Here is a 16,028-nt window from a genome sequence, read left to right as displayed (position 1 = left end):
TCATGTTTAATCTCTCTCTCTCTCTCTCTCTCTCTCTCTATATATATATATATATATATACATTCATAACTGAATATACTGTTTAAATACAATGCTAAATCACTGTCCCCTTAATAACCTTTTTTGTATTTGTGCATTTTCATGTCAAGTCAATCTCTAAATGTTCAGTATCTACAAAATTCAGTGTTCCCTCCTGTGTAATGTCTTTATAAAAACATTTACACACACTAAAGCTTTTCACTCAAAGTCATGATTTGACTGAAGACTAAGATTTAACCACAGTACTAAGGAAGTTCAAACAACTAAGACATATATTAAAAGCCAAAAGAACACAAATCTGTGATTGTACTGTTCACTATCTGAACAGCATATAGAGATATAGTATATATATATATATATATATATAGATAGTGTGTGTGTTTTATCTGCAGTGTAATGGAGGCCAAAGAGACAAAATGAGCAGCTAAAAGATGCACAGCCGACTCACATAAGGGGCTTCGTCTGGCTGGCTCAGCTGGACTTCCCCGTTATCTTTATGACAGGAGATCATCGTAATAAAAGCCTCCAACGGGCGGCTTGTGCCGTTAACTTTAACTGGGGGTTGATGAGGGAGACACTAATATGGCAGCAGATGGGGGAGAGGTGGCATAATTGATTAAAAGAAATACTAAAATCGATCAGGAGAAGCGGGCGCTTAACGAGACAGAGACAGATGTGCAGGTCAGCACAGCAGAGAGGGAGACAGATGGAGGGGGAGAAGGAGACAGCAGTGGGTGGACACACACATGCACACACACACACGTAACGAGTCATACACCTTCAAATCCATACACTCACTGTACACATGCTCCTCACACACACATACACACAGATACTGACTGCATGCAGGTACATTTAAATATACCAGGTAAGAGTCTAAAGCGAAGTCGACCTTTACATAAGGAGTCATGTAACCAGCACAATGCTAAGCTAATGCTGTCCATACAAACAGGCCATAGCTCCCTATAGATGCTGCATTCAAGACAGAGACTCTCAGTGCTCGCCGGGTGAATCTGCTTCTTTCTATCTGTTTGCCTAACAACACCTAACGCTAACGTCCACAGGGGAAAAAGGTGATCCTGTTACAGCTATTTGCAGTGTGTTTCCTACCTGGGAGCCTTTCTTGCTTCCTGGTAAGTTAATGATGAGTGTCTTCCCTCGGATACCACACACAGGTCTGTAACACACAAAAACAGGAGAAAGTTTATTTTAATACAGAGGAAGAAAGTGCGTTAGTGCAACGAGGATGTGTCTTGATTATGGTGATATATGCCTCTCCCTCCCCCTTAAAGCCTCGATTCAGTGTTTCACAGAGTGCTGCACTTAATCACGGGTGATGAATTGACTCCACTCGCCATTTTGTCTTACATAAAAAGGTGGGATGGTCCTCTTTAAAAAAACCGAAGGGAGTTGCACTGTACATTATTGATTTGTAAAGGCTCTAATAACTAGCTCTTCTCTCTGATCATGTCTAAATACAGTAATTATAATGTCTGGTCAAAGGAAAATTTAACATTTTCAAACTGAGCTGAAAAACTACCATTAAATGCTCCTTACAATTGAAATGACTTACATTTGTTTATGTTTATTCCTGAAAAAAAATATCTTGATCTCAAGACAACACCTTAAATAAAAAGGTTAAATATATTAATTCAGTTAAAAATAAAATATGTGTGTTCTAGTAATGTCATATGTGAGAGTATGTGTCTGACCTGGAAAGCATGCCTAGTGGTGTGACGTTGAGGGATCCCATCAGCATTGCCAGAGACATCCCTGGAGCCTCGCGCTCTATCACCTCCTTAGTGGCCTGGAGAGAACAGAATAAAAATGATTTATTTGAACACAGATTTTTTTTTTTTAAGAACCTGAATACTTCTAGGTTTCTCCAACGTCACTCTCAGCTTAACTTGCATTTTTCTCTTTTTGTCATATGTTAGCCAAGACTGTAATCCATAGTGATTTACCATAACTACAACAATAGACAGAAACAATGGTACATGAAGTCCTCGACCCAAAGCATTACACGAAATCAACACTTAACAATAATGCCTCATTAAAAAAATCTTGGTGAAGTGCTAGGTAAAGAGGTAAAGCTGTAACAGGCAAGTAGGTGACCAGGAAATGAAATCCTGTCCTTCTGAATGCATATCTTGACACAAAACATCTGGACTGCCCTTCAAATATTGATTTTCAATCCCTCTTGCACAATCCATGTCCCAACTGTCTGAAGGCTGAAAAATCCTTATCTTACCTTTCTCCTCCCCATCTACATCCCCCATTAGCAATCAGGATTGATTGAATCTTTGAAATCAATATAGGAATATGTCTTTTCCTTGAACAGTCTGTGCATTTAAACAGTTTAATAGTGATTAAATAAGTGGATCCTACAGCCTGGGATTTCACAGAAAAATACAGTTATCGTATTTTGTACACACTATGTGTAGGCTTTTTCAGTTGGTCAGCTGGGATTTATTTAATAAAATCCAGCAGGAATACATGTGGTTTCAAGAAGTGGTGGTTTAGCAAATTTCACCATCTCCGCAGGAAGATGTGCAACAGTCACATTTGTTTGTGCGTGAGTGTGTATACATTTGTGGGACTGCAGTTGATGCGGCACGTTCTTGACAGATAGATAGCGGAGAAGATAGTGCCTTCTCCTCCAGCTGTGTGTGTTGGGTGCCCTTGAGTTGAGTGACACTTCAAACGCACCATTAGCGAGGGAGAGGGGATAGAAAAGACTTCAAAGAGAGAGGAGCCACTGATGAGCATCGTGGGCTTGGACTCAGGAGAGGAGAAGAGATGGAGGGAGGGAGGAGAGGCAAGGAGAAGGGAAAAAGTGTAGGAGGCACCAAGGAGGGGTGACATAGAAACAAGAGGGAAGGAGGGTGAGAGAGGGAGGGGTGAGGCTGGATTTATACCTCATCATACATCATGCAAAGTCATTGATTGGAAGAAGAGGGAGATGGGTTTGTTTGATTAAACAGGCATTTGAAGGAAGTGTAAAAGACATACTGTATGTTTAAGGCAACATGTTTTGTCTTAATTACATGTATGATGAGGGTAAGAAAGGGGGAGGAATATAAGGGTATTTACGATCATGAAAAGGGAAGTAGGAACGGCTTTAATTTAGGTGTTTCAAAATGTATATTTCATTACACCACTGGCCAGCCCAAAAGTATGCACTGAATTTTTATTTTCAATAATATTTAGTCCTGATAAATAGAACGGACATTTCCATTCTGCAGATTGAGTACTATAAGTATATTCTGATTCTTACACTATCTTACTTTTACTTAAACGAACGACAGTGAGTTTTTTCTAACTGGATAGGAAACTTAAAAAATTTAATGTTGATGCCTCTATATGACCTATATGAACAAACACGACCATCAGTGAGAAAAAACTCGCTTCAGATTTGGACAGATTCTCCTTGAATTCAATGAAACCAAGTGGTGGAAACACTACTGCTTTCATCCACAGGGGCTGCTATAATCAACATAAACTATAAAATAAAGATTTTAATGCAGGACTTTCACTTGTAACTGGGTATTTCTACACTGTGGTATTGCTACCTTTACTTAAAAGATCTAAACACTTCCACCACTGGGTAGTTATGGAACATAAAATGTTTGAAGTAAGTTAGACATACAGTAGCAGGACAAAAAACCTATAAGATAAATCAATAAAAGGTAAATCAGTTACATTTGAGCTGGTTATGTCCCTGCAAAGAGTGTGAAACTGGCAAAACCATTACCTCTGAAAACCAAATGAATCCCTGCTGGTTGGTATGTAATGATGTCCCAGCTGACAAAGACAACTGCACTGAATCATTCAACATTTAACTACTTCATAGACCTTTTACACAGCAGCAATTTTGTCATGAAATAGTAGGGTAAACACAGGTGTTACTTCAGTCAGTCAGAGTGCTGTTATTGTTATATATGTTGGCTCACTGGAAAGGCTCTGCTACACCAAATGGAACAGAAACTTAATCAGTATCATTGGTAACACCTGTGTTTTTACCCTACTACTGCATGTCAAAATGGCTGCTGTGAAAAAGGTCTATTGCACAGACTAACCAAGAAAAAGACATATTGATTTCAAACTAATGTAGATGGAAAGGATAGGGATTTTTCCAGCCTCCAGCCAGCTGAGACACAGTTTGTCAACTTTGTTAATGGATACAGTGTAAAATACAGCAACATGCAGCACTTACTATAACAGAAAAATAAGGCAAGTACCATTTATATTCCAGAGTATACAAAGCGTACAAAAGCTACTAAATGTAATCTGTTACTTCTTTCCTGCCTTTAGCTACAACAGAATACAGTCATATGTGTCTTGTACAGCCTTCAAACACACAGAGACAGTGGAGAGATATCGCTGTCTCCAGCACGCAGGGTTGAATCAGATAACAGGTATTATCAGTGACTACAGTGTCTACATGTCTTCCCTCTTCCAGCAAGGTTGCTGTCGACCATGATTGATGAGGACCAATGATACTGCTGAGAACCAGAGCTCATCCCCTGCCAAATTGCTTATATGCGTGTGTGTGTGTGTGTGTGTGTGTGTGTGTGTGTGAGTGAGTGAGGTTGGCTGAGTGCAAGTAACAGAAGTACAGCAGTGTAAGTGTCCAAAAAAGGGTTCTAAACTAAACAATGGTGTGTGACCAGATGGGTAAAGAAAGATTAAATGTAGATGCAGCAGATTGCTATACAGTACAGTAGACTGTAGATGCATGCAAGCATGTGTGTATGCATATAAATTGGACACAGAAAGTCTTCACACAGTTTAAAGCTTTCTATTTTATGTTGCCTGAAATTAAACTAGCTGTATCTGAAATATGTAGTTAATCTGATGCCAATTATAAACAACTAATTTGTAAATAATTCTGAAATATGTCGAGACAATAGAGAAATAGGAAATCTGACACTGTGTGTAACCTTTCCTGTAGTTGATCTATTATTACTGGTGTAAACACTTATCTCTAAATTGCTTACTACATGATCCCATATTTTTTTCAAAAAAGTCAATCAATAAGGATCTAACTTCTGCCTCTTTATTTCCCATGTGACCACGGGGCTAATTACACTGTGTGTTAATCAGTGCTGCAACACACGTGCGTAATCAGCAAGAACAGGCTGAATAAAGCAGCAACAGGAGAGATCTACCTTTCAACAGCCGTTCGCTTTAAGAAACAAAACAAATGTCTTGTACATGTTCGCTATCATCATACTTCTGTTGTAGTTGTATAACATCAATTCACCCTTATATGACCTCTTACCAAAACAGTGTCCATATTTCACCCCAAGCTGTCCTCGTTGATTCTTATGTAACATGTTTCCGGCTATATTTTAATACAACTCTCCAGCTTCATTACACAGTTTGCAATTCTTACGTCAAATACTGCAAACAATAAAAAGAGGCTTCAGACAGCCAGATATGCCCAAACTAGTATGTATGACTCTAAATGTATTTTAATTCAGCAAATTAAAAACAAAACAAAATAAAAAATAACAGCCTCGACACATTTAAACCCACCTCTGGTGTGACGTCTCTCGGGGCGAAGCCGGTGCCTCCGGTGGTAAGGATGAGGTTAAGCTCCTTTTCATCGCACCAGTCCACCAGAGTCTCCTGTTGTTCACACACACACACACACAAACACACATGATTAATTATAATCATCACTACAGTTACTGTAGACAGATACAGTAGATAAACAGACTAGATTGATAGATTACATACCTTGATTTCGTCTATCTCATCTGGCACTATCTTGTAGGCCGAGATCATACCCCCCAACCTGAGAGAGGAAGAAAGTCATTAGATTACAGATACAGTTATTAACGTATTAGATTCCAGACAAGATACTTTATTGATCCCTGCAAGAAAATCCTCTTTTGTCTTGCTATCCTTGCACAGGGAGCTCAAAAAGGTCGGCTAAGGAACTGTGGACCTTGTCAGAAGTCAGTGTTTTCTTTAGCAAAAGCAGTGAGCTTAAACTCGGGATGACCTGTCTATATAACTGTGCTGCTGCCACAAGGGGAAGGTCCAAGTGGATCAGCAGGTTAAGTAGTGAACCTGGGATATTGTGGGCTCACCTCTGTCTTTCTCAGAGTAATAAAGCAGAAACTACCCCTAAAACAAAATCCCGGACATGCACCCCAAAGCTTGTAAATGTGAAGATTATCTGACTGAAGCAATGTCTGTTCTTCATTTCCTGGTCTGACTGCAAACAAGACTTTTAAACTAACCCTACATCTGTCATTCAAGAAAATGCACACCTGTGAAAACACAGATGGAGAGAGAAAGAAAACAGATGACAAGAAGAAAGAGAAATAGAGGAAATGAGGACGACTGAGCGAGACATACAAATATAACAGAAAATGAGGAGGAGAGAGAGAATGCCCTTGAACATCCCCTCCTGAAAGGATTTTCCACAGGATGGCCCACTGAAGAGGGAGCTCTGACAAGGACAGAGCAGCTGCTGCCGCTGCTGCTGCTGCTGAACAGCAATCCATGGCGCCCTCCTGTGGCTACACTGGGTATAACATTGCAAAAAGAACAACCCCAGGCTCAAGGTGAAGGCTCTGCACAGACACCCCTTATGTAACCCTTTTCTTTTTTTAAGAAGCGCTATTTTTGGGAGACTACTGCATCATGTTTCCCCTCCGCGTCAGCCACTTAAACGCCATGATACCCTTTCTCAGACAAATACCCATGAACTCTGTGAACATTAAAATATCCGCTATTTTTCTGCCTTTCATGATGTTTTTTTTTTTATCCACATGGAAACTCTCGCCCTTCACACACACACACACACACACACACCGAGTTACAAATAATACATTTTGCACCCTGGAAATATCATTCACCAAATCCATCGGCTCTGCACAGTTTTCAAACTGTGCAACGGAGCAGCAGAGAGACGCGCAAAGCAAGAACACCAAAAAATACCGCAGCAAGCATGCATGGAGATGAAGCATGAAACTCACAGGGAAGCTGTCTGGTTCTGACAAAAGAGGCAGATAAGTCAGAAAGAATCATTTAAGAAGCACTTTTTTTTTCATGAAACACTGCGCATGTAGGGCCACTTGGAGCATCCACTAACTTGTGCACCCACACACTCACACACACACACACACACACACACACTCCCCTGCTGATATTCCACTGATGGCACGAGTGATTTACTTCTCCTGATGTGTTTGGGAGGGAGTTTTTTTTTTTTTTTGGCATTTCTGTATGTGTCTGTGTGTGTATGATTGTGTTCATGCATGTGCATTCGTCCGTTTGTGTGTGTGTGTGTGTGTTTGTGTCTGTGTTACACCTCGGGAGAGTAAAGGAGCTGTCAGGACAAATCACCTCTCTCCCTCTCCTGGGGTTTTTATGCCTCTCTGTTTCAGCCCAAATGAAAATATGCTCAACACAAATAACTAGGGTTCCTTCCCACCGTTTCCTAGGCAACCCCTCCTGCCTGAAGCCTCTAGTTGCTGTGTTGTTCACCGTGAGTGTGTCTGTGCGTGTGTGTGTGTGAGAGAGAGAGTTTGTGCGTGCCGGTGAATGTTTGTGTTTCTCTTTTTGTTGTTGTAACTATCGGGGATGCCATTTCTGTGCGCAGGCAGCATGTTGTTGACTGGACAGTTTTTGAGTGTGTGGAGATACATGGAGTTGCATGTTGCATGAAATGTCTGTAAGGTGAGATGTGTGTGCGTGCATGTGCGTGTCAATAAGCACAAAATGTATCTCTGTTTACAGACATATGCACTATGCATGTGCTGCGCGCATATATAGTATTTACAGTCTGCAGTATTTATGTTAATATGTATTAACATAATGAGTGTTTGTGTATTGTACTGCTATGTGTACACGCAGTGATACATAGCCAACATGTAGTGTGTATAACTTCAGATAGTTTTACATATGATGATCTACTTGAGTAGTTTTTTAAGTGTTGTGGTACACACTACATGTATGTATGTATATTATCTATATTAATGTATGTTTAAATATGGATGTACATATATTTATGTATTTTATGGGTATATACTGTGCATATGTATATAGTAAATGTACCATATGTATCTTTGCAGGTATACTGTATGTGTTGTGTGTGTGTTTTCTTTTGTGTGTATGCATATACATGTATACACCTACAGTATGTGTTCACATGTAGGTGTATTTACAGTGCAGAGAGGAGTTTCTGTTATGTTGATGTAGATGAGGTGGACAAAATAATAGAAACACCTGTCAGTATAAGGCAATACAACAGTTTAACCACACCACAAACTGCAGCCCCTAAAATGACCATACAGTTGAATCAACACCTCTTTAAAACAGTTTACTAAAAAAGGAACATTATATCCTTCATAAAAATAGGATGTATTGCAGGCTAGTTGTACCTAATAAACTGGAAAAAGAGTGTGAAGAATGTTTAAGTACAAGAAAAAACGTGCGTGCAGATATTCTCTGTGTGTATGTGGATATAACTTATATAAAAGTGCAACATTTGTTTAGCACTTTAAATAAGTCTGGTGTTATGACCAATGATGGTAAAGATATTTTCAACCAATCAGCAAAAAGCTTTGTAGTAGGAATAAGAATGTAACTTTAATTTTACTACATAGTTACCTCGCTACATCCCTGAAAAAATAGCGAATAACAATAAAGTACTCTTAAAACGAACAGATTTCTTGGATCAATGTAAAAAACTTGGTGCTCCATCAGCTACATGCATGTATATACAGTATGGACATGTATGTTTAGATATGTATTTATGAGTATGTGCCTAAATGTGAGTTTCAGCATGACTGGCTTCTTTGCAGATAGAGTGCTGTATTTGGGAGGGTGTGCTCTGAATTGAGGGAAGCCTATTTGAGGGGAAAGGGCCTGCAACATTTTAATCTCAAACACCCATCTATGTCTCTTTCTACTGCAGGGGGTTACGACACATAAAGCTCTTCTTCAAACTGCAGGCCGGAGGTAGTCAGCCCGGAATAAAGGCTTTTTGCTCGAGGTGTGGACAAATCCTGATGCGGGCGGAGGAAGGAATGAAAAAGGGGAAGAGCGGGGCAGGTGGAGGGGTGTGAGCAGGGAGAGCATGGCAGTGGTTTTTTGGCCTGAAAGCCTGGACGCCTCGGCCAAATCTTTCTATGAATAAAAGACGAGCACAGAAAGGAGGATAAAGAGAGAAAGAGAGGATGAGGGAGAGAAAAAGAGAGGTGCACAGAGTGAGAAGAGTGAGAAAAAGGAGGGATAGACTGTCAGGGGCACACTTAACAAGAGAGAGGCAAAAGTATGTGTGTATGTGCGCGCATGTGAGCCAGCTGCAAATCTCTGTGGTTGTGGGACACTTCCAAGATAAGACCCATCTGCCAGGGTGATTTCATTAATAATACAAGTTCTTTGTACAGGGCACTCAATCTCACTCTCTCTTTCTTTCTCTTGCTTTCCTACACACACACACACACACACACACACACACACACACACTCGGTCCGGGGAGGAGAGGAGAGCCTTGGCCATCTTCACACTCCCTGTACTAGCATGGAGTCGGTCCCATTACAGCTGAGTTGTTGGTTTGTCCATATGTAGGAAAGCTCTCAAGGGGTCACCTCTCAACATGTTAGCTGATAGAGGGAAGGATGGAGGGATGGAGGAGGAGGAGTGGACTAGCCCACCTCTTCAAACCCCTACCGTGATGAGAGCTTTGAGTGCTCAGCGAGGGGTTCCACTTTCATGACTCCACTCACCGCCACTAAACAACACGCACGCCGCCTAAGAAAGACACACACGCGTACACACTCACACACACACGCCCACACTATAAAATATTCTGTGGACCACTCCACCCCACAAGCGTTCTATTTATTTACAGAATAAATGTCATCCTGGTTCAGATCTGCCATTGCTGACAGTCCCCACACTCTCATTTCTTTTTCTTTTTCCGAACCATCCCAGCCACACCACATATCAAACGCACTTCATATATTTAAACAACAAAGTTAACATCTGTGGCACAACAAGCACTGCTCATATGTGTGTTCAAATGACCTGCAATGTAAACTACACCTTGTGTCTGCAGGTAGAGCCTCGCTGATACTTTGCAGTCACACAACTAAGTCACATGTAGTAATCACAAATGTTTTACAGGTAGTCCCGCAAAGGTGAGTCAAACCAAACTCAGTCAGGTTTTCTACTTTTGTTTGACAGTATATATATATATATATGAATTCACCTTTAGCACAGAATCTTCAAGCTGAACTGAATTATCATTGTAGCCGATGTTATTGCCTTATAATCATAATACAAACAACTCTATTAACATTATACAGTGCTTAGATTCACATTCAGATTGCTTTATTGTCCATTAAATTTACATAAAATAAAAATTCATCTTTGGCACTGGCATGTGGGACAATACACAACAATACATAACAATACAAAATACTACTGCTACTTATGGTAGAATGAAAATTTAAAGTGACCGAGTGACATGTGAAATAAAAGTGATGAGTGGATCATTCTCCCACTGGAATGTAAGCCTTCATAACCATCACAACAATACACAATACGCGGCACTACTTGATCAATTGTGTATTAAAATTGGGGCAGGCAAGCTCCAAGGGGCCTATTTAAACAACAAAAACAATAACAGAACAGTCTTTATAAGCAGTCTGATTCAAAACTAGACCTTAACTGAAAGAAACTCATCCACTAGCCCCAAAATATAATAACTACTGAACTGACAGTCAGAGGCAGCATTATAATGTCAAACCTACATGAGTGATTTTCTGGGCCAGTATAAACAGTTTTACACATCCAGCAGATAAGGAGCAACATTAGTGTTAATTGGGAGTATCTGTGTCCAGTATTTACTCCCCTATTTGCTCTGTTTTGGTCTCCAACTCCTGAGGGAAATATCTGTCTCTTTAGCTGCTAAAGGCTCCACCACCTTGTTCTGTTCACCAGCTATTCGCTAATGTTGTCGGTCTGATGTTAGGTGATGAGCAGGTAGTGTAGAGCGGGTTTCAAAAAAGTTCCCTCAATTCTAATGAGAGCTGTGAGAGTGAACCAACACAGTGGAATTGGGAGCCATAAAACCAAAACAATGAGCTGAAAGAAGCTAAAATGCTCCGTAGAGCTGAGGGCGACTGTAGAATTCTTTGTGTTTATCACTATCTTTGTGTTTATCACTGAGTGACAGCTCTCACATTACAAATAGTCATTTGATCCATTGTAAATATAGAAATATTGATTACAGCAGCTTTAACAACTTGGCTGTAATCACTTATTGATTTGGATTTAGATGGTGGTGTTATCATTTAACTTTGCATTAAACATTAAGTATTTTCACAAGTCGATCTAAATAAAAACGTGTTATAGATATTATGATGCTGGATCTCAGTACAGGTTTATGTGTGTTTGTGTTTGTGTTTGTGTGTGTGTTTGTGTCCTTGTCCCCGGTCTGCCTCCTTCCTGTGAAATTGGGCCTACTGTCACCCATCTGATTGACTTCTGGCTATTCTTAGCCATGACAATTTGTAAAATTGACAAAGGTTGTTACAACACAAGTCGCTGGAGGGCAGAGACGCAGAGTTGGCTCAACAGCCCAGGAGGGATGCTCACATTACCGGAAACACCCACGGACGCACTCACACATGGTGACATGCAAAAATATGTGCTCGCTCACAATGGTAAATGTAAAGATGCATACAGAAAACACACACACATGTATGCACACACCCACCCCAGTCTCATCTGTGTGTCCTTGAGTCTAAGTATCATTTGTTTGACCCCCCTCTGTTACTCTTTTTTTTGCCACATTTCATTTTTCACTCCACCTGACACACCTCTGGATGCTCCTGAGTGCCAAACCGGGCAGACTGATTGATTGCTTGTGCCAATGTGTGTGTGTGTGTTTATGTGTGCCTGTGATTATAGTTTATGTTATGTGTCCTGCTGTGGCCCCATACTCCCCTCCTTCCTTCCCTGCTCCCTTCCCCCGCTCTCTCTCTCTCTTTTTCTGTCTCTGTCTATGTGTCTCTGTCACAGCAGCAGTGGCACATTGAGGGCACGGCGTTCCGGCTGGTCAACCTGATGGAGCCGCTGACTTGTGGTGTCACGTGGATTAACATGGCATGGAGGATCTCAGGCCGGAGGAGGTCAGCCAGAGCCCGTCTGCATCGGCTACCATCAGCACAGCAGACAGGGACACTAACGCTGATGCTTGTCCGAATGTTGCAATTTACATGTTTAACAGCGCCCCGTTTAATCCAAGATCAACCCTATCAGTTAACTGGTATACACCTTCATCCAAAGTGCCTTTTTAATTGTGTGAGTGGACCACCGAGCCCCTTACTCTGCATCCACACTGAGCAACACCATTAACCATCACTGGAAGTCCACTCATTTCCCATAGAGGAGACCTAGTCAAGACTTGATAAAACCTTTTTAAAAACGATTTTATTCCATGAACATTTTCTCCATCAGGAGTGCACAATTGATTAAATATTGATTTCAGAAATTAGAAACATCAAGAGTTCTCTTTAACTATTATAGTGGCAAGTGGCAATATTAAAGTGGAATCCAAAGCCCCTTAGGGTGCCATGAATGCAGACCTTGGCTTGAATTGCATCCAAATATTTCATTATATAAATCCACCTCTTATATCTATGGTGTCAATTTGGAACTCATAAATCCAAGCACGGGTGGAGATTAGGATACATCATCACAATTTATTGACATGGAGTAGTGTAGTGTTTGATTTTCACCTAATGAGGGATAATAATTGTAGTACAAAATCTTTATATACGACTGGATTGGAACTACCACAAGTGTTCTGCAGATAAGTCAAAGGGTGGGTCGTAGGTGTACATAGTACAGGACTTTGACGCCATTGGGTTAAAGGCAGGTTAGGAGATCATCCCTAAGAGAAAAAGTAAACTCACTTTTTTTAGGAATGATTATTTTAAAGAATACTTCTACTCTTTACTTGGGTATATTTTTGAGCCAGTGATCTACTATTTGCTAAATTTGCTATTTACACCTCGACTACAACTGCAGAGGTAATTTTGCCAGCTTTCTGGAAGAAAAATAAACATCACCTGTCTTTTGACCATGATGCGATGATCATAGAGCAAAACCCAGAACAAGAGGCAGCTTCCAGCAACAATCTGGCACATCTGGCAACTTTTTATACCAATATCTAAAAATGATATCAGACACATGAAGTGCTTGCTGTGCCTCCAGAAAAACACTGAGATCTTCGCTTTTAAAAACACACTGGAGTTAGTTGCACATAATGCAGGTGAAAAGCCATATAATGTTAATTTTTCATGTGTAACGTTAATCTTTGATGTTTTGATGATGACATTAACTAGCTAGTGGTCTATTGGGCTTTACACTGGTTAACTGAAGTTAAAAACATTTAAATGGAAAGTAACTTTTGATTTTTTAACCAGGTACTTTATATTTAAGCAGTTTTCTCAAAAGGTAATTTTCAAATTTGCTCAGTCATTTTTTATGTTAGTAACTGTACTTTTACATATAGAGTATAGATTTCAGTACTCTATCCAGCACAGTGTGCTTCAAGTCAGCATTGACTTTTTCAATACTTAACCAACACAATGTACTTTGAATTGCCTAAACATAAACATTAAACCTGTGATGCTTTAGTTTCCACAAGCCAGTATTTTGGAGAAAAAAAATTAAACATGTTGCTAACTAATAATTCCTGAAATGTTTAGTGATGGGAATATTTTGCAGACACTTGCGTTAAATCCTTATTATGTTAATAAAAACATAACACATAGGTTTATATGTAAATATAATATAAAAACCAACATAATAATGTTATTCATAAGCTTAAAAACTTACCTTGAGTCAATGCCAGATTAAGATACTCACTGTAAGTAAAATCATATTCCTATTTAATCATTAGGTCATTCACATCTTCCAAGTTGCAAAGCACTGCATAGTAGCAACAAGATGGTCATGCACTGTCCACAACCAGTCAAACAATACCATATCATCATAATGCTGCTCACAAAAGCAAATTTAGGCAATGTTAGCTCAAGGAAGAAACTGAATGAGAGACACAACCCTACCAGTCAAACCCTGTAATTTAAACATGACCATATGAAATACATAACTATGTATAAAACCCAAAAAACACACACACATACATGGATTAAAGCATTTTCCCGTGTGTACGGATAAATACACAAAGAAAACAATACCAAACAACTCCAGGAAATCCCAAGTGTGCATACTGTACAAATAAGCGTGCGATGGATCTCTATTCATTCGCTGGCGCTCTATCTAGTGTGACGCACATGACATGGCACAAGCCTCCTCACACTCTCTCTCTGTGTCACACAGACTTGACACGTACATTACATGTCAGCCTCAAAATAAACATACGGTAAAGGACATGACAAGCATGGATCAACCCAGGGTCCCATAGCGGGGGGACTGGTGACACTCCAGTGATATTGACTGGTGTGATATTGTGACAGAGGAGCAGGGCAGCTTAAGCAAATCAATGACTGTATGGAGAATGACTTGGATGTCTAGAGAAGCGTGTCAGCTCATAGTGTTTTGACAGTCCAAGACAATGTGTGATATGTACAATGTATAAAAGACTGTTATTGATCAGTGACAAGTGAAAATCTGACATAAAACATTTACTCTTTTCTGCTGTGGAGTGCCAGTTGAAATATTCAATATGTATGTGAAGGCCTTATCGCCCAACATCAGTACCCAACCTCACGCTCAACGCTCATGTGGCTGAATAGGAAGGCAAATCCCTGCAGCCAAGCTCCAAATCTTGAGGAAAACCTTCCAAATAATTAATCCAGGGTTTAGAATGGAGATGTTCAGCAATCGAATGAGGTGTAGCTGGTTGGCCCCTTTGACCATGAAAATAATCAGTGGTTTACAAGGAGATTACAATAGAGCACAAGTTAAATTGTGATGAAAATGGTTGTTTTCCTGTGTGTTTTTCATACTCTTTTGTCACTGATAACATCCCTGCAAAGGGAAACAATTGTTGATTTCACCTCCTTTAGCTACTTTGAGCAAATAATGACTTCTTGCAGCTACCAAGCGCCATCCTTAAACAGACAAATGCTGCAGCTCTTTTGTTGTTGCCATGCATGCTGGGGATTTCTCTCTATAGGGTGACACTGAGCTCTGTGTTAAAGAGATATTTTTAGTTTCTTAGTTACATTCCTGCACAAAAAGAGCTCAGTTTCCACACACAAGCACACACACACACACTCATGTGCATATTTTATAGTGTGGTAGATTTAAGGTTAGTTAAAGGACTTAACTCTGGAATAAAGAATTGTTTGCATGAAGGTGTCGCCATTTCTATAGGATGAATTTTCATGAAAAGGCCAATACTCACAGGGAGGGGTCATGGACCAGATCTTTGAGGTTGACGCCACTGCGGTCCTCTGCAAGGTTACGAAAACAGCTGTCACTCACTGGATGGACAGACAGAAGAAAATGAAATTAGTACACAAATGTATAAGCAGTCTAAAATGAATGTATTAAGAGCTCTAACTCAAATTGATGCATGATCCTCTCATGCCAACTCACTGACCATATACGCCAAAATGATCAGCTGATGAAAACTAGATGAACAACATTCAAGATGCTCCAATCCAAACACATCCTGTCCTGTGCAGTTTTGAAAACATGTCTGTATTCACTCTTACATTTTGATCCCCATTTCACTCCTGTGACTCAACCCCCCCGCCCCCAATCCCCCCAAAAATGTATCTTGACATAGAGGATTCTTACATTTTGTCTAAATTAGAAAATTAGGTGTATCTGTATATAAAACGTATGTCTGGTTTATCTGCTATATTGTCTCCTGCATCATTTCCTCCCAAATCATGTTGCAAATCAAACATGGCCACTATGTGGGTAAAGCGAACACAGACATCCCACCCGCCACCTTCACCCAGCACACTTTTTGA

At 40.1% G+C, this 16,028-nt stretch overlaps 1 protein-coding gene across 2 annotated transcripts in view; it reads right to left on the bottom strand.

The window, feature by feature from the left end:
- Window positions 1-15,530, bottom strand: part of gphnb (gephyrin b) — a gene marked incomplete at its 5' end in the record, with an annotated part of 65,089 nt that extends 49,559 nt beyond the window's left edge. For both annotated transcript variants that reach the window (XM_035679265.1, XM_035679266.1), the window contains 5 exon segments: window positions 1,150-1,216; window positions 1,752-1,846; window positions 5,581-5,673; window positions 5,785-5,842; window positions 15,452-15,530. In XM_035679265.1, coding sequence (XP_035535158.1) covers window positions 1,150-1,216; window positions 1,752-1,846; window positions 5,581-5,673; window positions 5,785-5,842; window positions 15,452-15,530 — 392 coding nt within the window.
- Window positions 15,531-16,028: the final 498 nt, after the last annotated feature.

This window comes from Morone saxatilis, unplaced genomic scaffold (assembly GCF_004916995.1).
Source record: "Morone saxatilis isolate NCDOM2014 unplaced genomic scaffold, NCSU_SB_2.0 Contig7, whole genome shotgun sequence".
In the NCBI taxonomy this organism is placed as follows: Eukaryota; Metazoa; Chordata; class Actinopteri; family Moronidae; genus Morone; species Morone saxatilis.
The sequence above is the reverse complement of the archived record's forward strand: the minus strand, read 5'-3'. Positions and strand labels throughout refer to the sequence as shown.